The sequence below is a fragment of the Pan paniscus genome, chromosome 9 (genome assembly GCF_029289425.2).
Source record: "Pan paniscus chromosome 9, NHGRI_mPanPan1-v2.0_pri, whole genome shotgun sequence".
Taxonomy (NCBI): domain Eukaryota; kingdom Metazoa; phylum Chordata; class Mammalia; order Primates; family Hominidae; genus Pan; species Pan paniscus.
This window is the reverse complement of record NC_073258.2, coordinates 79,629,654-79,653,486: the sequence shown is the minus strand read 5'-3', so window position 1 is coordinate 79,653,486 and position 23,833 is coordinate 79,629,654. Positions and strand designations below refer to the sequence as shown.

Sequence of the window (23,833 nt, the reverse complement as noted above, 5' to 3'; positions counted from 1 at the left end):
CAGGCTGTACAGGAAGCCTGGCAGCATCTGCTTCTGGGGAGGCCTCAGGGAGCTTTGACTCATGGCAGAAGGCAAAGCGGGAGCAGCCATCTTACATGGCAGGAGCAGGACCTGGGGTGGTGGGAGGAGGTGCTACACACTTTTAAACATCTGGATCTCAGGAGAACTCACTCACCGTGATGAGAACAGCACCAAGAGGATGGTGCCAAGCCGTTCATGAGAATCCACCCCATGATCCAATCACCTCCCACCAGGCCCCACCTCCAACACTGGGGATTACAATTAAACATGAGATTTGGGTTGGGAACACAGAAACAAACCCTATCACGTACTAAAGATTATTTCCTTGGAAGGGATTCACTTAGATCCTTTTAAAGTAATTGGTACATTTATTTTAACTTTTCCCCAAATGTAAAATTGATCTTCCAAAAAAAAGAAAAAATGATTAAGGCTCAGCAACCTTGTGTTAGTGTTTCACATTGTTCTGGTTGCCACTTAGAAATGTGATCCTTTTTTCCTCTTCTACAAAAGATAAGCCAGGGGCCTTGCCTACAGGTCTAAAGGCCAAAGAGTGGGCTTTGCTCACTTATGCATTTTGCCTCATTCTGTCACCTACAGTTTCCGTGGGTTATGAATATGAATCCTGCCCAGATCTAATCCTGTGGGAAAAAAGAACAGCAGTGCTGCAGGGCTATGAAATTGATGCGTCCAAGCTTGGAGGATGGAGCCTAGACAAACATCATGCCCTCAACATTCAAAGTGGTAAGTGGATTAATAGAATTACTTGAACCAGGCTGGGGTGGAACCTTGTCTCATATCCCTTGTGCCCTGCCAAACAAAAAATTCACATTTTGAATCCCATAGGCTCCTATGTGGTCAGAGAGCTCAGTCAACAGATATTGCTTGGATACCTCCTCTGAGCCTGTCACTGTGCTAGGCACTGGGGATGTAGAAATGAATGGCCTCAAGGCTTTATGCCTGTGAGACACAAATACTCACCAGGCAGTTTCAGTGTTGTGCCATATGCACCCTGACATCACAGAGGGAGGCACAGGGCACTATGAAGGCTAGAGGAAGAGCACCTCACCCAGCGTCTTGGTTCATCAATGTGTCTCTTTGGCAAGAACTCCTGAAATGAGTCTCAGAGGGTCTATAGGATTAGCCCTGTGTATCAAGTAGGGAGAACACATTAGGCAGAAGGTACAGTATGTGCCAAAGCGCTGAAGGCTAAAAGAAAGTTACTGGAGAGAAGGGTCATTGTGATTTAAGCAGAAGATGACATGAAGGGAACAGCAAAAGACAAAACTTGGGTGTGAGCAGCTGGAACCCAGGGTAAGAAGATTAGGACTTTCAACTTCATCCAAGGCAAATATCAAGCCTCTGCAGGGACTAACGCATGCAAGTGGCACCATCAGATCTGTATTATAGATAACTCACTCTGACCATGAGTCAGGATGGGACAGCTAAATATGGTAATGATGTCAGATATCACCTGCCTGATCTAAAAAGGCAGTGAATGCCCATCAGAGCCACAGCATGTTTTCAGGGGGAATTGACAAACTAATTCTAAAATTTACGATAGAATACAGACTTGTAAATAGCTAATGCAGCCTTTAAGAACAAAGAAGAGGGACTCACCAGATATTAAGCTATCCTAGAAAAACCATATTATCTAAAACTGTGTGGTGCTGGCACAGGAACAGATAAATTGATTCCATGGAATAGAACGCATTCAGAAACTGACCTGGGAAGAGTAATTAAACTAAGCTTTGGCCCCAAGTTTCAGAAAAGCCAAAATAACTGAATTGGAAATAAAGTTTGCTTCTCACTCACCTTACTTCTCACTCTGCAAGTCTGGAGGTAGATAATCCAGGGCCGCAGGGTCTGAGACCCAGGCTCCTCTCTCTGTGCTCCACTCAGGCTTTCATCTCCAAAGTCATGATCCAAGGGGACCGCTTCAGGTCCAGCCTTCACATCCACTTTCCAGCCAGCAGGAAGGAGGTCAAGGATGAAGAGCAAGTCCCTTGCATTGTAAGGACACCTCCCAGAAGCTGCCCATATCACTTTTACTTACATGCCATTGCAAGAACTTAGTCGTGGATGGAGCTGCCTTGGAGCCAGGGATCGTGGTCTGTTCCAGGCAGTCACGTGCCCAGCTAAATAGCAGGGATTCTGTAACTGCAAAAGAAGGAAAGGGTGGATAGGAAGGAGAAGTTTCTGCCACATACCATGTGTATATAAGAACTTGGAACATGACAGAGATAGCATCATATATCAGTGGAGAATGGATGGGTGTTTTAGAACTTAGTATTGGGAAAATTGGCTCAATATGTAGAGATAAATTAAGTCCTCACTTCACACTATATATAAAATAAATTCAGATGTTTTCTTAAACATCTAAATGTGAAAGATAACACTTTAAAATTGATGGAATAAAATATTTAAAAGGCCAAGCACTGTGGCTCATGCCTATAATCCCAGCACTTTGGGAAGCTAAGGCGAGAGGATCGCTTGAGGCCAGGAGTTTGAGACTAGCCTGGCAACATAGTGAGACCCCATCTCTACTAAAATAATTGTTTTTAAAAAATTAGCTGGCTGTGGTTGCACATGCTTGTGGTCCCAGCTACTCAGGAGGCTGAGGTGGGAGGATCACTTGAGCTCAGGAGTTCAAGGCTACAGTAAGTCAAGAACATGCCACTATACCCTAGCCTGGGCAACAGAGTGAGACCCTGTCTCAATTAAAAAGAAGAAAGAAAAGAAAAAAGAAAAGAAGAGAGAGGAAAGGAGAGGAGAGGAGAAAGGAAGGGAGGGAGGGAGGGAGGGTAGGCAAGAAAGAAAGAAAGAAAGAAAAAGAAAAGAAAGAACGTAATTAATTAATTAATTAGTGGAGTACTTGTAAAAATCTCAGGAAAGGATTTCCTAAAACCTAACAAAGTACACATTTTAAGGTAGAAAAATGATTGATTAGAGTACGTAAAAATTGAAGCTATCCATTGAACACAGGACAGCTTTGACAAAGCTAACAGATAACAGTTTGGGAGAAGATCCTGATGATCTGTAAGAGCACAGCTCACTTGGGCTTCAGTATGGAAGAGGTGAGGCAGCCAGCAGAGGATCCAGTTTGGAGGCTGTGAAGTGTGCATGAGGAAAAAGGAGGATCCAGACTAAAAAGAAACAGGATGGATATGGGAAGAAGCTTTTGCGTCATTGAGGTCAATCCCCTCGTTTTGTTGGTGGGGAAACAGGCCCAAGGGCAGTTAAAGCAGTAAAGAGATCTATACAGGAGCTGGGATCAGCCCATTAATAACAAAGCCAGGTAAAAGCCTGTCGCTTCTTGACTCTCCTTTGATGAGAAGAGACTGTGAGTTTCACTCATTCATTTCTATAAACATTCATTGGTATCTACTCTGTGTCAAGCTCTGCACTAAGCACTGGGGATACAGAGAGGAAAAAGACGTAGTCTCCACCCTTGAAATGGTATCAATTGAAAGAGAAAAACAAGTAAGTATGATAAATAATTCATGCTGTCATAGAGCTATGGACTGGGTACATGAGATATGGACAACCTACCTGAGAGGCAGTGTAGGTGAATGGCTAAGCGCCCAGACTCTGGAGCTCTTCCACTTATCTTCTGTGTGACTTTGGGTAAGGTCGGTTAAGTTACCTGGACAGTCCCCTGTTACAGTAGGGATAATAATAGTGTCTATCTTACAGAGCTATGGAGTGAATTAAATCTGTATGACTTGTTTAGGACAATCTGGGTTCCATTAGGGGGGTGAGGCAAAGCCTTGGGCTATGATCCTGGAAATGGTTGATGGAGATCTTGCATGCCTTGCAAAATCAGGTGACTCTGTGGTCAACCACAGGAAAAGATACCCATTTCCTGCTCCATAGGCAATTCTGTTCTTTCCTTGTCCCAGGCATCCTGCACAAAGGGAATGGGGAGAACCAGTTTGTGTCTCAGCAGCCTCCTGTCATTGGGAGCATCATGGGCAATGGGCGCCGGAGAAGCATCTCCTGCCCCAGCTGCAACGGCCTTGCTGACGGCAACAAGCTCCTGGCCCCAGTGGCCCTCACCTGTGGCTCCGACGGGAGCCTCTATGTGGGTGATTTCAACTACATTAGAAGGATCTTCCCCTCTGGAAATGTCACCAACATCCTAGAGCTGAGGTATGTAAGGTGATGCTTTCTTCATAGTTCCTAATAATATGCCTTTGCCATCCTTTGGGCCCCGCCACATTACCTGCTGAGCCCAGGGAAGTGGGATAGGACAGAGCCTTGCCTGTCAGGCTCTGAGACTTTTCACCTCCCAGCTCAAGCAGGTGCTGCTTCCCCAGTGCACTACAGTGAAGACAAGCTACCCAGGACAGGGAGATGTCCCTGGCATCCAGAGTACATCTGTGACATAGAAGGCTGCTAGCAGCCAAAAATTAGACTCCTTGGAAGCCATTGAATCTTCTTTCTGTTTCCTGGAAGTAAACTGATTAGAATGAGTCACATGAACCTTTTTTATAAAAACAAGGGGCTGGGTGCCATTGCTCATACCTGTAATCCTAGCACCTTGGAAGACCAAAGCAGAAGGATCACTTGAGGCCAGGCGTTTGAGATCAGCTTGTGCAACCTGATGAGACCCCAATCTGCAAAAAAATAATTTAAAAAATTAGCTGGGTGTGGTGGCACCTGCCTGTAGTCCTAGCTACTCAGGAGGTTCAGGCAGGAGGATCCCTTGAGCCCAAGGGCAGTTCCCTTCAACTGACCAATATCGAGAAAACTGACCTCTCTGCTCCTCAGGTGCTGCAGAAGCAGCTGAGTCAGCCTCTTTCCCCATCCTGACCCTGAGTGATGGAGCACAGCCACGCTTATAGCTCCGGGAAGGACCTGATATGTTGGATTTTTCTCTATGCCTCCCTAACCTAGATCATTTTAGAACCAGGGCACTGTCATAGGGTGGGCTTAGGGGTCATGGAAGAGCTGTGCTTTACAGATAAGGGAGCCTCACACTCCCTTTCAAGAGGAATTGCGCCAAGCTCCCTCCCAACTCCTTTAGGGAATGGAATCTGCCTGTCTTCTGGGCCAGGGTGCATGTGAGCAGGACAGGCCCTAGAGCTGGAAAGCCTTCCTCCGCAGTGGGCAGGGGAAAAGAAAACTCACTTTTGCTGGGTTCCTACTATTTGCCAAGCATAACAATTCCGTAAGGTGTTTATTATTATTCCCCTTTGGTAAATGAAAAGATGGAGGCTTAGGGAATTTAAAGAACCTGCCTGAGGTCCAGCTTCTAGAATGGTGGACCCGAATCCAGAGATCATTACACACCTCTGCCTCGCCAAAGCCTTGTCACCTGGCCCAATGAGAGCCACTTCGACTTAATGCCTTGTTAAGTTCCTCCCTGGAGGTAAGATCCTACTGCAAGAATCTCACTCTAAGGCGCACGCGTGAAAGGAAGGCAGGGCCAACAGCCATAAGCCCTAAAGAGAAGAGTTAGTATTGGCCCCACACACAGGGCCAGACAAGCACACACGCGGTAGGTTCATAGGAAATCAGATATCGGCTGAATGAGAAGAGGACCACCAGTGGAATATTCTCTGCCCTTCTGCTGTCTATTATGAGTCTGACTGGCACAGACATCTGTCAAGGAGGAAGGATCCTTTGAGCGTATTTGTGTCAGTCGGCTGCATATATGGACCACAACAGAAAGCGCCATGGACGAGGAAATCAGCTCGCCTCGGCAGAGAAGCTGTGCAACTTTGGACTAATCACTGAACCTCCCTGGACGACCTCCGTTTTCACCTCTTTCCAATAAGAGACCCCATTTTCCCTGCCTCCCTCCCACAGTTGTTGGGGAGATCATGACAGTGGGTGAGGAAGGGAGATATAAGTGAAATTTGAAAAAAATAAATTTAGAAGTATATTATCATTTTGATATATTTTTTCTTCCAGTCTTTTTTTCCTAGGCCTGTTTCTGTGTCATACCCTCCCTTCTAATTATAGTCTATCTCCAATTCTGTATTCTATTATGAGGAGGCTCCTGGGAAGTGACCCAAATTTGGGTAACTCTTTGTAGGGAAGTGTGCATGTGGAGACACAGAGCAGTAAGCATGTGTATCTCTGGGTATGTGTCTGTACAGAGGAGAGAATCCACTATTCCAATCTCTGTCTTAGCCCTTGTTAAAGCAGCAGAATGTGTCAACCTAGTCCTCTTCCCCCAAAGTCAGCAGTAGTGGTGCAGGTGAAACCATGCCTCTTCTGTGATATGTAGCTGCTTGTAAGTGAACTTACTGACAAGTAATATCCAATATAAAATACATCAGTGTCACAGCTGCTAAGTCTTTATTTATTACAGTATTGTATAGTACCATTGCTGTCAAGTTTTCAGGCTGCTAATAATGCTTCTAACCCTGCTGCTAACACCTCATTCTTTCTTCTATTCCCTGCTCTCCTGTCTTCTGTCAGAAATAAAGATTTCAGACATAGGTAAGCCAACCAGTGGAGAATTTCCTGCCTCACCCCTGCCTTGTTGCATGCTGTATGGTAAGCTGCACACGTCAATTTCAGATGGCTGTATGGCAAAAGAATCCTGTGTGATTGGAACTGATTGGGGTAATCAGTTGCAATGGGAGGAAGTCATTAATAATGGCAGGAATGGGTGGCAGGAGCCTGAACTCCTTGGATCTGTTGCAAAGTGAGGCAGTTACTTTGATAGTCTGAAAGTAATATGGGAAAGAATTTGAACCTTGGAATAGTAATTTGAATGCTACAGCCTGCTTATCCTTAGAATAAATGCGGATGTCATCCTAACTGCATTGAGCGACTTTGATAGTCATGATAGGAAGTCCTGAGAACATCTTGATCAGGTGAACAATCTGGAAGAAGACAGATTTCACATTTACACTTCTGTGGGCATTCAAGGTGCCTCAGCTTGGGGATGCCAGGCAACCCCACCCAAAAGGCTTGCCATCAGTGAGAAAGCAGACTCCAGGAACCAACTGCAGAGATCAATCCCCAAATAGGAACTTTGTCCCAGAGTAGGTTTGTCATGTAGACTCACAGCGACAAGCAGTAAACAGAAATGGGTCTAGTCAGGCACACCAAGAGAAGTGTCTGCCTGTCAGCATCACCTGTCACTATGGCATTCACCTGACTCCTGGATAGCAGTCACCTCAGAGTCCCCTGACCTCACACACATTGTGGTGACTTGGAAAGTAACCATGGGCAGATAGAGCTGCAGCTTGCATGGCCACAGAAGTGGCTCTCAGTTATCCACCTGCAGCTCAGATCAAAGTGGCATGAGGGTGGTGCTAGGTTGGGATGAAAGACAGTCTTAGGGGTGGTGGAAAGAGTCAGACAGACCCAGAATCCAGTAATGATTCTATCTCTTTCAATTGAAGTAGCTACATTATTCATGTAATAATTGTATGTGTTATTTTAAGATAATATATTTATTATATAAGTAGTAAATATAATTATTTAATAATTCACATGTATAGAACATTTACTATGTAGCAGATAGAGGGTTACGTCCTTTACATGGACTGTAGCGTTCTATCCCCAAACCACTCTGTGAAGCAGATATCCATGATTACATCAGTAGACAGATGAGAAAACTGAAGCTCCCCAATTATGTGGCCTTGAAAAAATTCCTTCATCTCTCTAAGCTTTAGTATCTAACATAAGGTTAATAAAATCTCCCTTGGAGTCTTGTTGTAATGATCACAGAAGATATTTGTAAACTATTCAGTACTTTTAGGCACAGGGAGGAGCTCCAGAAATAGTAGTAGTAGTAATAATAATGATAACATCCTATAGAGTTAACAGTATTATAATTTATTATCATAACAATTATTATTATATGATAATTATGATGTCTTCATCTTCCCCAAAAAGGAATTAAATCCTCTGACACCCAAAGGCACATGTATTAAAGTAAATCAAATAGAAATTGGTAACAAAAGAAAAAAGGAGGAAACATATATGTGATTATTTATTGATTAAGCTCTGAGCTTCCTGGCAGCCAGTGTAAATAAGAAAACATAATTATTTTCATACTTTATGGTATCAGAAATTGAAAACATGCCCATTTCTCAGAAGAGAAAATTTTTTTCCTGACATTGAGATCTGAGACTTTCAATGAGATTTGTATGGATGATACTGAACTATGTAATGACCCATGCCTTCAACTTCAGTTGTACAGAAAACACAGAAGTACATTTCACATGAAGGTCTTGGATTCAAGCCTAGCATTTAATGTTGAAACATTCAGTTAATGGTGGCGGCTGCATAGGACACAGCCATGACCCAGGGGGACATAGCTGGGAAGAGTCAGAAGGCCAGGTGCTGTCCAGCCCTGCTGCACATTCACCATATGGCCTTGGGCTGGTTACCTGGCGTTTCTGGTTTCCAGTCTCATCTATAAACTGAAAGAGTTTGTGGTTTGGGAACATTTTGTTTCTGATGTTCAGTGATCTTTTTATATATTCATGGTATAACTTTAAACCCTTCGTCAATTAATTGTTTTCTTCGGTACTAAAAACTTTCTAAGATGAACCAAAGTAGAAAGGAAAAAATGAATCACTTTCTGCCTTGCAGTTTTCTAAAGACAACCAGAAGACAGAGAGCCTGGGTTCAGCTCTGATATTAACTGCCACCTGGATATTGGCAAATCTCTTCCTCTCTCTGGGCTTCAGTGTCCCCATCAGTAAATGTTGGAGGTGGATTTTAAAAATTATAGAGTTGTATCTCTTCCTCCATTAACTGTCTCAGCCACTCCCAGTAATATGTCTGGCCCCATGACTGGCAACTGTAGCCTGTGTGTGTGCTTCCCCAGAGCAGACTTATGTCTGCCTTTTGCTTTTCCAGCCTCAGTGCCAGCCTGCTGTGTCGGGCATGCTCAGTACAGAAACCCATAATCCATGGGGCATCTTCCTCTATGGACTCCTTCAGGAAATAAGCATCTTTGCCTCATCCCAGAGCTCTTCCCTAGGGCCATGGAAGATGTTTGAAGCCTTTTCTTCAGAAGTACATTTGAACTCCAGTGTCCATCAAACCCAGCTACACATATTATATTAACTCAGAGCTCTTAACTGTCCCGGGAAATAGGTTGAGCAGGACAAAATAAAGTCTGACATCCTTAGTGTTTCCACTATGCACCAAATCTTCTAGTAGTTTCTAAAGGAACCATCTTTGCTTAAAAGCTGCCATTTATTGGATATTTTATTTTTTAGTGGAACAGGCACTATGCTCAGAGGTTTATATTCTTCATGCAATTTTGTCCTCAAAATAATCCTTTGAAATAGGTGTGACTATTCCCATTTCTCAGCTTAAGAAAACTGAGGTTATAGAAGTGATGTGACCAGGGTCACTTAGCCAAGTGGATGGTAGAACTGGTATTTGAACCCTTGACTGTGTGGCTCCAACACTCAACCTCTTCCCACTGGTTCTGAGAACCAGGGAATCAAGTTCTGCCAGGGCTGCCAACTGCTGTCATTGAAGGACACTCCTTTGCATGAGGCAGACCTTACTTAGAGACAAAGAGAATTCTCACTCAGAAGCAAGTGAGCCTGTATGTCCCTACAGACTCCTAGATTCCCAGCTCCTACTGGGAAATTCCAAACACCATCCAGAATGAGGGCAGAGTGAAGCTTGGCTTCAGCTCATTAACTTCAGGAATGGTACCCTGAAGGCCTCTTGATTTTACATCACTTCCAGAGAAACTAAGGTTATATTTGAGGAACTAGAAGAGAATGTGGGTCCTTAGAGACTTCTACAGCAAACTGAAAATGAAGCTGTGATCTTACTCTGTGTCCAGCCCTGCTCAGGATACTGGGCATCAGAATTGAATCAGAATCAGACATGGTCCGTTTCCAGGAAATGCTCCCTGTCCACACAACCAGGCCTGAGGCCTCCACTGAAGGCCGTCTTCCGTCTCATGCTCTGAGACATTTATGATTTGTAGAGTATTCTAAGGCCTTGCTGCTCAAAATACAGACAAGCAACATTGGCATGCTCTGGGAATTGTTAGAAATGTGGACTCTCAAGTTCCCCGCCCCAGAACTACAGAATTGAAATGTGCATTTTAGCAAGGGCTCCAGGTGGCACATTAAAGTTTAAAAAGAACTGCTCGAAGGCCATGGTTCCCAAATCTGGCTGTGCCTCCAAGTCACTTGGAGAGATCTCAAAGGTATAGATGCCCACACCCTTCAATCATTATGGGTAGGGCTATTTTTAAATCTCTCCAGACCATTCTGATGTGTAGCCATGTTTGAGAACCATCACTCTAAGATTGCTAGCAGTGAGCGTTTCCTATGTATACTCCAGACAGGGAGGCTGATTCAGCAGAACTTTCTGGAGTACTTATTCTGCATCAGCCCAGTTCAAAGCAGCAGAGACTGGTAATCAGTCCCTCCTCTTGAGGAGTTCAAGGTTTCATCCAAAAGACAGACAATTAAACAGAAAAGTTTAATTGGTGCTACAGATACTAAAAGTATAAACTTTGTAGGCTCTAGTGGAGACACAATGAAGGAAGAGGCCAGTTCTACCAGTGGGGAAGAAGAGGGGGTTCAGGAATGGGATTACAGATGAGCTGAACCTCAGAAGATGAGCAGGTACTCCCAGGTGAATATGGGCAGAGGAACCTTTTAGATCCTGAGCAGCAGGGTGGGGAAGTAGAAAGAACACAGACTTTGGAGTCAAGCAGAACTCGGTTGGAATTTCATCCTGCCACTTAGGAATCTGTGGTCCCAGTCAAGTCACTTCACCTCTTCCAGTCTCAGTTTTCTGAAATATAAGGGAGGAAAGTACCTACCTTATATGGTAGTTGTGAAGAAAATGAGGTCATGTGTGCATCAAGTGCTAGCGCAGTGTCTGGGACAGAATGGGCATCCCTAGGTGGTCACAGATGCATTCTTATCAGTGGTAGTCATCTCTGCAGCTCTGTTCTGCAGACAGGTGGCGCTGCAGCCTGGTGGAGTCTAGATGGGCATCATAGATGCAGCTGCAGCTCCCAGGGCCAGGTGGCAGGAGGACGAAATGAGCTGAATGTTCAGAGAGCTCTGCAAACTAGAAAGGGCTGTTGAGATGTATAATTTCATTTGATCCCAATGACAAGCCTGTGAGCCTAGCCGAGCAGGGACTTAGTCATTCGACAGCTAAGGGACCTACGATTTGAACTATTTAGGTGACTCACCTAAATGAGAGCCTACACCTTCTAAGCTCAAAGCTAGTTGTTGTTTTCCCTATGCTTAACTTACCAGCAGACCTCAGATTTGTCCTTGGGCTGAAAGATGCAGCCACAGCTCTTATAGACTCTGGGATAATCCTGCCAATGCCACCCTGTCCTGGAATTCACTGATCTGAGAAACTCCACATGAGTGACACTTCTCTGGAGCAGTGCAGGGAGACAGGAGCTGGAAACTCAGGGGGCTAATCTAAGTGGACAGGGCCCCCTCACCATACCCCCTCAGGGACCCTTTTCTGCCGAGGTAAATAGCACCAGTTTATCATGAGTGATGTGCAAAGAAATGAAAAAAATCAACCCGCCTCAGAGCTGTCATCAGAAAAGCAGAAAGATCAAGGCTGCCCCAGGATTACACAGTAGGATCTAAGGTCACCGCATTTTATGTAGCCAGAATTGATGTCATCTGGGAAGCTTAAATCTGTGCTACATTATAGGGTAAGTCTCAGGGGACATTTCAAAATAGACAGGATACCTGTCCTGTTTACTGCTAACCCCAGAAGAGAAGTAAAAGAAGAGCTAAATAATGCGAATGCAAACACTACCTAAGTAATCTAAAAATAGACATGCCATCTACTTAAAACAAGTCGCTGCCATGGGCTAGAAGGCACGAAGCAGAACATTGGAAAAACAAAAATGAACAAAATCCAGTCTCTTCCCTTCAAGTATTGACGATTGGGTTTTGGAGGCACACACATAAATGAACAGTCACAGCATTATGTCCTATCGTCCAGCAATGAATGGATGCAAATCTCCATGCACAGGGAGAAGGCTGGGGAAGGTTTGCAGAGGAGGGAGCATTTGAACTGACAGGTGAAGGGTGAGTAGGAAAGGGAGGGGCGGGGCACACTGCAGAGCAGGAGCAGCAGGTGCAGGCAGACTTGAGGCATGCTGCAGGGACAGGTCTGTGGCCAGGTGTAGGGTGTCTGGGAGGGGAGGGAGGATGGGAGGGTGGAGCAGCACAGCAGAAAGCTGGGATTTGTGCAGGGGCAGGGAGCTCATAACTTCTCTGTAAGAATTAAGGAATCCTTGAAGGGAAAGCATTGAAATGGCAGGTTGGTATTTGGGTTAGATCAAGAATGGCTTGAAGAGGACCCAGGCTACAGGCGGAGAGACCTCCCCTTGGTTCGAGAAGGGTTAAAGAGGAAGGACAGTTGGAGAAAATCATATCAGGTTAGTTGAATTCAGGGAGAGAAAACCAAATCAGGTTAGTTGAATTCAGGGAGAGAAAACCAAGGAAGGAAAGCCTTGGATCTGGATGCCTGGCCCCTTTCGAGGTAGCCAGTCCCCAAGGACGCTGTCCAAGGCAAGAGACATTTATAATGACAAACCTGCCAGGGCCAGATTAAGACCTTCAGTGACTTACATACTGAAAAGATTATGGTGCCCCAGCCTTCATAGGGAATTCAAAAAACACAAATCTGTAAAATAAAATTTTGCTTTTCAAAAGGACCCCAAACTTACATACCTGATAAATGCAAAATAGCTTCTTTCTAGACTTTTCAAATTCTCTTGCTTTCATCTTGAAGGGGGTCTGCAGTGCTCTGGCCCTGCTGGTGCTCTCATCACTGCTCAGTCTGTCCCGAGTCTCTTAGCACAGTTTATGCCTCACTGTGCAGTGAAAATGGCCAGCACCAGACCATCCGGTCCAAACAGAGCTTCCTTTGAATCAAAATACCTTCCGGAGACTTGGAAGGGGCTGCCAATATTGAGATGCAGTTTTAGGGCCCGGCAAATGTTCAGGCCATGCACAGGAACTTAAAATTAGCTTCTCAGAAGCACCAAGTTCAACTCCAATGTGCCCTAGACTTGAAAGAAATTGTATGTCAGTACCAGGGGATAAAAAAATTCAGGCTTAATAAGAGATATCTACTACGTAGTCATCTCCAAGTGCAAGAAGAGACACAATCATTGGTAATTAAAATAATAATTATTATTGAGCATCTACTACACTATGCTACTTTGCATTTTTTATTTTCTCTCTGGTTTCCCCAATATACTAGCAAGGTAGCTGTTAACACCCCTATTTTGCACATAAAGACTATTCGAGGCTCAGGAGGTCGGGTAACTTGCCCAAGTTTCAGAACCAGGAAATTACAGAGCTAGACTTGGAACCCAGACTGTTCTGATTCCAAATCCTGTGCCGTTTCCTCACCCTGTGGCTAGAGGCAGTGCTTTGTCTCCCCAAGGCATCTCTGTAGTCAAGCTTCTCTCTCCTCTGTTGGCACAGCCTGATCTTTATAACTGTTTTCCAGAAACAGAACCATCATTAGCACTGCTCTTCTGTGTTACTTTTTTTTTTTCCTTGGGTTTCACTGCAAATTACAAACTAATCCTGCAGTTCACTTATATCTGACTGCCAGAGGGAGACTCCTGGGCTCCTGATAAGTGTAACATGAGTATCCACTGAAGACGGTGTTGATGCTGCTGACCGGGAGTCAGAGCCAGCCAGGGTTTCATCCATCAGTCCCAAGATGGAGATGAGGGATTGCTGTAAAGATCCTATGGAAAAGGGCTTGTGTTTTTGAACTCTTGAAGTGTTTTTTTAAAGTCAAGAGCATCCATCCTTCTAGCTTGAATGAACGGGACACCAGTGGTAGGCCTCAGTGATCATCTTCTTAAGAAAACATGTATTTAGCACCTGATACAAACATGGCACTGAGCTGGTCATCTTAATCATTTCATCTTGAAGGGGTTTTTGCAAGAATAGTGCGAGGGGTTCTTGCAAGAATTGCAAGGGGTTTTTGCAAGAATAGTGGGTGGGAAGGATAGTTAAGCCAATGACTGAGGTCAGAAAAATTGGGGAACCATCACCCAAAATAGGGGCATCATCCCCATAAGATATTTTTGCTTGGATTCTAAAGGGCCAGGGGTTCATCTGTACATCTCCAGCTACTCATAGGAAAGAAGAAAATGCTCACCAGTTGGCCATGTCTTTGTTTTCTAGTCACAGTCCAGCACACAAATACTACCTGACCACAGACCCCATGAGTGGGGCCGTCTTCCTTTCTGACAGCAACAGCCGGCGGGTCTTTAAAATCAAGTCCACTGTGGTGGTGAAGGACCTTGTCAAGAACTCTGAGGTGGTTGCGGGGACAGGTGACCAGTGCCTCCCCTTTGATGACACTCGCTGCGGGGATGGTGGGAAGGCCACAGAAGCCACACTCACCAATCCCAGGGGTAAGGCCTTGCCTTAGAGACATTGTCAATAACATTTATTGGGGTATTTTCCTTTTCAGAAAAACATGCATGATTAATATTGCAAAAATTTTTGGAAAATACCAAGAAATATATGGAGGATGGTAAAAACTGTGATAATTCCACCTGCCAGAAATACTCCCAGTTAACATTTCCTGTCTTCTCTCCTAGTCTTTTTTCAAAGTGTTTGTGTGTATGTAGTGTTTACTAAAAACAAACAAAATGAGATCACATTAAGCAAACTGCTTTTTTTCCCTAAATGCTAGATCATTAACATTTCTCCATGTCATTAAATTGTTTCTGTGTACTCATTTTTAATGACTATATAGTTTTCCAGCAAATGGATGTCCCAATCCTCTACTATTGGACATATATGCTGTCTCTCATGTTACTGTTACACAAAAACATTTTAGTGTATCGTGTTTTCATATGTTCATATGCTATTGGGTGGGTTAACTGTAGGTCTCAATTCTGAGTCCCTCAAAAAGTTGAACCTCTAAATGCCCACAATCACAATTTGTTATTCGCTTATTCAGCAAATATTCAAGTACATAGAGTGGTTGCATAGATAAGTTTGTTGCAGCAGAATAAATAAGACTTGAGTGTGAATCACTGTGACATGGGTGAGAGGAAGAGGTGCTCTCTGAGAGGCAAGAAGAAAGAGCTGTTCATGGGGGTTTAGAGCCAAGAGAGACCCCTGTGCCTTGGAGACTGGGAAAGCTTTTTGGAGAAGCCATCATTATCCACACTCAGTGGAGTGTTCACTGTGTTGCAACCCTATAGCCAGTGATTTACAGTGTCTCAGCCCCAGGGTCCTCACTGATAGAATGGGGGTAATAATGCCATCCGTGTCTACCTCCTAGGTTTATTCTGATGGTCAAAATTAATATGTTTAATAATAACCTGTAGAAACATTCTAAGTGATGGTATTATTAAATAGTCCCAGATTTCAGGGCCCAGTTTCAAATCAAAGCAGGAGATTCTAGTGAAATCAGGCATTCAAATTCAGACTTTGTCATCTACAGCTGAGTGACTTTGGGCAAATCATTGAAGTTCTCTGAGCCTCGTTTTCCTTATCTGTGTAATAGGGATATGCTGCACAGTTGTGGTACAGATTGAATATTAGGAATGTAAATGCTTAGCGCAGTAGTACCCCGCACATGGTAAACATCCCATAAATGATGATTCCTATTATTGTTGTTCTATTATATCACATCACATCATATCAAGTCACATTGTCTCTACCACATACCTGGAGTGTCAGGTGGTAGTTGTGTGGGGTAAATATTGTATCAACAAAGGCTAATCCCGCCTAATTATGATTTTCAAATACTGAGAGAGTAGCCAGGAGTGGAAAGAACACTAGGCTTGCACTTAGAAGTCCTATATGGTTTTCCTCTGCTACTGGCTGGCCCTGGGACCGCCTCCTCTGGGCCTCAGTTTCCCCATTGGTCAATTAATGAACAGGTTGGGCTAAATAATCCCCAAGACCCTTTGCAGCCACAACATTCTACTCTCTTAGGTTTAAAACAGTTTTTTCTGAGAATTTTTATTCTCTCCAGGGCTTTTCAGTTGTTCTCCACACATGTGTGTTCTCTTCCCCGCCCTCGTGGCCCCCCACCCTCACACAGATGAAGTGGCAGTGCATTTACCCAAAAGCCTGTGATTAACCCACATAGAAATGACAAGGGTGCCACGATATGCAGGCACTTTGCAGCAGGGAGGAGAAAAGATGTCCGTCTATTTAACACAACAAAAGGAGAAAAAATTAGGTAATTAATCAGGAGACAGATCACTTCTATTAGCCTGTGCAGCCAACTCTGTAAACAAGAAACCCAACTATTCATAGAGCACTCATCAGTCCAAACAGATGGAAGAGAAAGATGGGGCATAGCTAGGCAGACAAGAAAACGCCTGTCTTGGCACTTACAGAATGAAATTAATGTACATTCACGACAGGACCATGAGAAAGGCTTCCCAGCCTTGAGGCTGCCTGGTCCTCTGTGTGAAATCACTCTCCAGCCTGACCAGCCTGAGAAGGAACAGTTGGTGCTCCAGCAGGTTCTCAGCACTCAGAGGCCCCTGGGCATCTTAAAGCACCCTGCTGGCCAGTGAGAGACACGTGGGTCCCCGGAGCAAAGGCCTTGAAACTCACAAAGTGCCAGCCACTTTCTCATTATTACAATGGTCATTAATAATTATTGAGGGCTAGTTACTACAAGTCAGATATTAGAATCCCTGTTTTATCAATGAGGAAATGAAGACTTCAAAGTGAAGTAATAAGCCCAAGTTAATACGACCAGAAAATTTTATAATTCAAGTCTCTCCACCTTGGTGAAGCCTTCCTGACCCTTCTTCCACTGCCTTCCCCAGAGAAAACATAGTGAAACAAAAGTGACCAGAATCTCCTGTATTTTACCATGACCCTCTTGAGTCTGTCCTTTCTTGTGCTGCTCACATGGTACTGATTCATTCCTGTGCCTTTCCATCTAAACTGGGTGCTGCCCAGGGCCATGTCTCATCTGTATCCCACGACAGTTCATGGTTATGTCTGATTCTTGCGATTCTGAACCTGGGATGGAAATTACTATCACCCATGTACACTATTAAAGCACCCTGTTCCTGGTCCCAGCCACCCGCTGAATTCGTATTTCCAGGAGTTAGGCCAGCAGATGTATATTGAAAAACCTCTTCAGGTGCCTGTGATGCACATCACAGGCTGAGAGGTACTGATACAGTGGAGTGGTTCTCAGACTCTGGTTTGTGTCATTATCACCCAAGGTGCTTGTCAAAAATGCAGATAGTAGCTCAGACTCCACTTGAGATATTTTGAAGCAGCTACCTGGGGGGTGCAGTTTAGCAAACTCCCCAGGGGATTCACATACACATCCAAGAGTGAGAAATACAGATTTGGAACAATCTCATTGTTTGACAGCTGGGAAGACAAACACAGAGATGCTCAGTGACTTGCCCGAGGTCACACAAGTTGGGTCAGGGAGAAAGTTAACAGGGTATGACAGTCTAGTGAATGGAGCAGGTGATGTTGAGTAATGATTCTGACTCCTCTCCTCAGTGTGCCGCCTTTAGAAATTCAATTCAACAATATTCTCTACACAAATCCATAGGATTCTATTCAGATTCCGTACTTTTGTAATGATCGGTGAGACTAAAATAATAAGAATAGAAAAGCATGAAGGACGGGCCGGGCATGGTGGCTCACGCCTGTAATCCTAGCACTTTGGGAGGCCAAGGTGGGTGGATCACCTGAGGTCAGTAGTTCAAGACCAACATGGTGAAATCTCATCTCTACTAAAAAAAAAAAAAAAAAAAATTAGCCAGGCATGGTGGCGCATGCCTGTAGTCCCAGCTAACTGGGAGGCTAAGGCAGAAGAATTGCTTGAACCTGGGAGGCAGAGGTTGCAGTAAGCCGAGATCGCGCCACTGCACTCCAGCCTGGGTGACAGAACGAGACTCTTTTTAAAAAAAAAAAAGAAAGAAAGAAAGAAAGAAAAGAAAAATGGTTACCAAAAAGGGGAACTAATTATTATAATTACAGAGCTTCAGAAATAGGTGAATTTAAATAATTCACAGTGTTAATATTGAAAAAGATCCTCCTTACCACTGTATCTCTAGTGCTTAAAAACCCCCAGAAGTTATGAATCCAGGTTTAGTGGATGGCTAAGGTGATAGATTAAAATCTCAGGAGGCAGCAAGGTGGGAGGACCAGAGCCCTGCAAGATCTGAAAAAGTTCTAATCCCTGCTTTGAACAAGTCACTCAAGGCCTCTGAGCCTGAGACTCCTCCTCTTTGAGAGAGGAATGAAGATTGTGGGAGGCTCAAACCCAATCATGTAGAGGAGGTGCTCTGTCAGCTAGCAAGGCTCCAGGAATGTGCGGGTCATTGTCATCTCTGATGCTGAGTTCCTGTTTTGGCTTCTCTGCCCCCAGGCATTACAGTGGACAAGTTTGGGCTGATCTACTTCGTGGATGGCACCATGATCAGACGCATCGATCAGAATGGGATCATCTCCACCCTACTCGGCTCTAATGATCTCACATCAGCCCGGCCACTCAGCTGTGATTCTGTCATGGATATTTCCCAGGTAAGATGGCTTCATCTACCAAAGCCCTGGGACTGCCCGCTCATCCTCTCATCTGCCACCCAGCCAGCCTGCTGGCCATTCATCTTTGCACTGATAAGCCTTTAAAGAGCACCTACTTGGTGCCAGGCTGTGATGAGCACCAAGGACACAAAGACAAGTAACATACAGCCATGTCCTGGGAGTTCACCATCAGGAGTAACAAGTGGAAGCCCAGGGGACAGTGAAGAAATCTCCCTAAGGAAACCTCAACAGCAGCAGAGTAGGATAGACAGAGCTTTACACCATGTGACATTAAATCCATTGCCACCTGAACTTCCTCTTTGGTAACACTGATGGGTATTTGTACATTGCCTGTTCTCTTTCTAAGCTATGTGAGGACAGAAATGCTGTCAGTAACCAGGGTGCCTGGCTACCCAAATTTGGGCACAGTCTATACTTGCTGATTGATTAATCGATTGATTGAATCCTAGCTTTTGCCACTCACTCACTCAGTAACTTTCTTTTGAGCCTCACTTTTTATATCTGTGAAATGGAAATAATTCACATCGGCCCAGTAGGATTATCCTGAAGATACATGAAACAATGCATCCACGACTCCTAGCATTGCTTGGCCCTTCAGAGGTGATGAATGAACAAAAGTTAGAGTGCCTGCTTTCACACAAGAGGTGACATTTATGCAAGTTTTACAGGTTGAATAGAATAGGGGTTTGCTGAGTGGCAAGAAAGAAAAGGAGACATTTCACACAAAGGAAACAGCATGTGCAAAGGCACAAAGATGTTAATGAGGCTGGTACACTCAAAGAATAGTGGAAAATTGAAAAACCATAGCATAGGGTGCTTGGAAGCAGGTGGCCGCAGTTAAAACCAGAAGCATGGTTTGGGTCCAGGAAGGGAAGGACCCTGTTGTACCATGCCAAAGAGTTTGCACATTTGCAGGTGGATACCAGGAACCCATTATAGGTCAAAAAGAGACACAAGTGACTGGCTATCCAGCATGTCCTTAGTACATCCTGTGATGACTTGGCAAGGGCATGTCCTTTGTTGCTGGATCCTTGGCTGGGCCAGGCCCATGCTGAATCAGTGGCCTGTGCTGAATCTTGCCAACATTACCAAAACCTGGGAAATCAGGAGCATTGAGTTACATCAAATTGCAAATTGATTTCAGCTCCAGCAACATTTAGCTTTTTAAACCCCTTCATTTTTAGGGGAGCCTGCACACACAGGCCCTTTTCCACTGACTGTGTCACCTGCTTCCAGCCTTTCTGGTCATGCCTACCTCTGTTACTGACATGTATCGCTAAGTCCTTCCACAGAGCCTTGTGGATGCTGCTGGAGGTCCCAGCACTCATGTCACCTCCCCATCGCATGCTGGGATGGTTTCCCTCTGCGCCAGCTAATGTGATTATTACACTCCAGAATGGATGCTGTTCTCTGCCACTCGTCTTTGCAGTTTTGGCAGGCTTACCCTTGCTGGCTAGTGAGTTTTCCTCTCCAGTCTGTGAGCAAGCTTGAATTACCCGTCAGGAAGCCATGGCCTAAGGATGTGCATACAAGTATTTTCAATTCTCAAAATGGGCCCTCAACCAGCCAGCACAGGGTGCCGAAAATTTTCAGTCCACACATCGGAAAATTGTTTAACTTTAGATAGAGGTACTGCCAAGCAGCCGGATCAAAGGCTTGGAAGACAACTGGCATATGGCGGAGGGGGAATAAAATGCTAAAACCCACACTTAGATTCAGAAATCCTGGACTGAAATCTCTAAAGGCCCTCACTACCTTTGTCTGAATGTCAGCATGGGATTTTCTTTAACCAAACTCTCCAATACTGGCATCTATTTTACAGACACATATGCGCAGGTGTCACTGGCTTTCATTCTCAGAGCTTCCTCTCTACTCTGCCGCCCCATGGGGAGCAGGGAGGTAAGCAAGGGAGAGCACACAGCTCAGAGGCATGAGTGAGAAGGCGAGAGCCAAGGAACTTGGACCAGCTCCTTTGGGAGGAGACAAACCCAGGCCCAAAAAGAAACTAAAGAGAGAGGCACAGAGCAGAGAAGGAACAGAAGGAAGTTGTTGCAACCTGTTAAGAAGTGGAGATGGCCACCACCGACAGAGAATAACTCTATGCTTAGGATCCAAAATAAGAACTTAGTATGGGCCAGGCGCTCTGTTAGAAATGTACAGGATAAGTACAACTTCTCTTTTCTTACTTAGCTATCACAATAGTCTCATAGGGTAGAGCTGATCTACCCCATTTTATAGATAAGAATACTGAGGTGTGATGAATGAAAATGCATTTATAAATGTAGAGCCCTGTACCAGGTTCCATCAGAGATATGGAAATGAATTTTTTAATGAAATTATGTACACAAATTGTCTAGTACAGTGCCCAGCAGCTAGTGATAGGATGTGAATACTAGTTCCCTTTAAAATCCACAAATAACTTCCTTGTACATTGTCTCATTTAAGCTTTACAACTACCCTGTGTAATATGTATTATCCCCTTTTAGATATAGAGAAAGACATTCAGTGTTTAAGAAACTTGAGGTAGGTGACACATGTATCAATTGTGGAACTGGAATAGGAAGTGAGGTGTCCTGACCCCAATCTCTCACTCCCTCTATGCCATTTGCTGGTCCTTCCTTCCTTCATTCATTCATTTGACAATCCATTTTTGCAAGAAAATCACTCTGCAACAAGGCAGCCAGCTCCAAGTGCTTTAATAAAGGCACAGAATGCTCAGGTGGACAGGGAAGAGGGTCCCATTCCACACTGGAACCATAGAACGTGGGAGCTGCAAGACCTTTGAAATTATCAAGTCTAGTCCATTCATTTTGGGGATGGGAAATCAAGTCTCAGCACGATCATCGCTAATAGGGTGGTGAAACCAGAGAGGCTGAGGTAGTTGGTCTGGTGCAGGATCATCACACGGGCAGTGTGACAGAGTGAGGACTGACTCCAAGAGCAATGCCCCTTCTCCTTTCCCAGGCACCTCTGTGCACATGGCATAAGGGGAAAGTGTAGGAAAGCACTTGCTCTACATTCCTTCCTCTCTTTCCTCTCCTCTCTCACTCCACTGACTCTGTCTCCCCCTAGTCTTCCCATCAAGGAACCATCTTTTCATCATAACGACAGGCAGAAAGGTCTCCACAAGCAGGTCCCCAAGGTGCCACAGGACCAGAAGGCATAAAATATTTAGCGGCCAGAGTTGACAAGAAGTGGGTTTTAAGAAATTGAAAATTCCCCTGTCACTTTAGAGCAAACTGTGTTCCTGATGCAGCCAAAAGCTGCCACGACACTGCCCAGAGAGCGAGGGGAGTGTGAAGCAGCAGCACTGGCCGGCAGCGGCCCTGGCGAGTTTGCAGGCTCCCTGGCTCTGCAGGGACAGAGGGAGCTGGGAGTAAGGGAACAAGAAGACTTTAGAAAGCAGGACCGGAAGATCATGCTCTAAAGAACTGAGAAAGGGCCTGTCCCCTCCTGAGAATGTCCCTGAGCTGCAGGGACAGATGGAGGTGGCCTCACTCATGTGTATATAATGTATTGGGGTTTCTTTTTACATTGGTAAACTACCAATGTACATTGTAGAAAATATAAGAAGTTAGAAATCACAAAGAAGGAAATTAAAATCACCTTTAATCTTACTATGGTTAACATTTTGATATATATCCCATCCCTCAAGCACTTAATCTCCTCTTTATCTATAATCTAGCTAAACTTCTTATATTTTTCCCCAATTGGTATCCCACTGTGCTTACAGTTATGTAACCTGTTCTTTCTACTTAATACATAGCAAACATTTCTCCAAGTCATTAAATATCCATCTATAACATCACTTTTAACAACTACACACAGTATTCCAATTTATGAGCAAACTAAATGTACTATTATTTAGCCAGTTCTCAGTTGTTGGGCATTTGAGTTGGTTCTCGGTCTTTGTCATTATTAAAAATGGCTTCATCATTATTAAAAACACTCTTATAGACAATGGTATACAAAAGTAAATTCCTGGAAGAAAAACTTCTTATCTAAAAGCATACACTTAGGCCAAACACAGTGGCTTACACCTGTAATCCCTGTACTTCGGAAGGCCACGGTAGGCAAATTGCTTGAGCCCAGGAGTTTGATACCAGCCTGGGTAACATAGCAAAGCCCTGTCTCTACAAATATATATATATATATATATATATATATATATATATATATAGACACACATACATACACATAGACATACACATGTGTGTATATATATATAGACACACACACATACATACATATATATGTATATATTTATATATATGTATGTATGTGTGTGTGTGTGTGTGTGTGTGTGTGTATATATATATATGTGGTGGCACATGCCTGTAGTACCAGCTACTCAGGAGGCTGAGGTGGGAGGATTGCTTTAGCCTGGAAGGTGGAGGCTGCAGTGAGTCAAGATTATACCACTTCACTCCAGCCCGGGTAACAGAGTGAGACCCTGTCATCCACATACATACATACATAAGTAAATTAAAATAAAGGTATACACTTGCTTAAGCACACCTCAGATTGGACCAAATATCAAGGGTTTGTAGGGGGCTCAGGAAGTCTAAGGCAATGAATTTTTAGGTGGGGTGGAAAAATCAGCAGTAGGGTGCACCTGTCGGCACTTCCAGCCCACACAAAACATGGCTGGACCTCCTAGAGACACAGGTGGCAAAGGGTTCCCCTTAGTGCCAATACTTCCTAGTGTGATCGATCCAACAATCCAGCCTTCAAGTCCACTGAAGAAAACACTCCTCCCCTCAGACCATGCCAGCTACAATCCCCTGGGTGCCCACTTGAAGACTCACCTATGCCAGTTTCCCAGCCTGGCTCAGAGGAGGCTCCACATGGGGCCCAGCACTTCTGAACTCCTAGTTCCTACAACCAGCTTCAGTAATCCTTTCCAGGTGGACCTGTTCTCTGAGGTACTAGAACCACTGTCTGGAGCAGGGCTTCATAAACCTTAGTGTGCACAGAAATCACCTGGGGATTTTGCTTAAGTGCAGATACTGATTCAGTAGGTTTGGAGGAGGCCTGTCATTCTGCGTTTATGCTCAGCTCCTAGGTGAGCTGATGCTGATGACCACACATGAGGAGCAAGGATCCAGTCGTGATTCTCAAGCCTACATCAGGATCACTCAGGAAGCTTTTCAAAATAATGCCAATGCCCAAGCTCCAAGCCCAGGGATCTGATTTCACTCACCAAGGGTGGGGTTTGCCCACCATTATTTTCTAAAATCGCCACAGATAATTTGAATGTGAGGCCAGATTTGAGAATCACTGGT

The 23,833-nt window shown here is 44.4% G+C and overlaps 1 protein-coding gene across 4 annotated transcripts in view; it reads left to right on the top strand.

Annotated features, from left to right (window-relative positions):
- TENM4 (teneurin transmembrane protein 4) overlaps window positions 1–23,833 on the top strand; it is a 3,002,963-nt gene that overhangs the window by 2,935,366 nt on the left and 43,764 nt on the right. For all 4 annotated transcript variants that reach the window (XM_063608694.1, XM_063608696.1, XM_063608693.1 and 1 more), the window contains 5 exons: window positions 619–762; window positions 3,921–4,170; window positions 6,451–6,471; window positions 14,175–14,407; window positions 18,373–18,527. In XM_063608694.1, coding sequence (XP_063464764.1) covers window positions 619–762; window positions 3,921–4,170; window positions 6,451–6,471; window positions 14,175–14,407; window positions 18,373–18,527 — 803 coding nt within the window. The remainder of the gene's footprint in view (window positions 1–618; window positions 763–3,920; window positions 4,171–6,450; window positions 6,472–14,174; window positions 14,408–18,372; window positions 18,528–23,833) is intronic.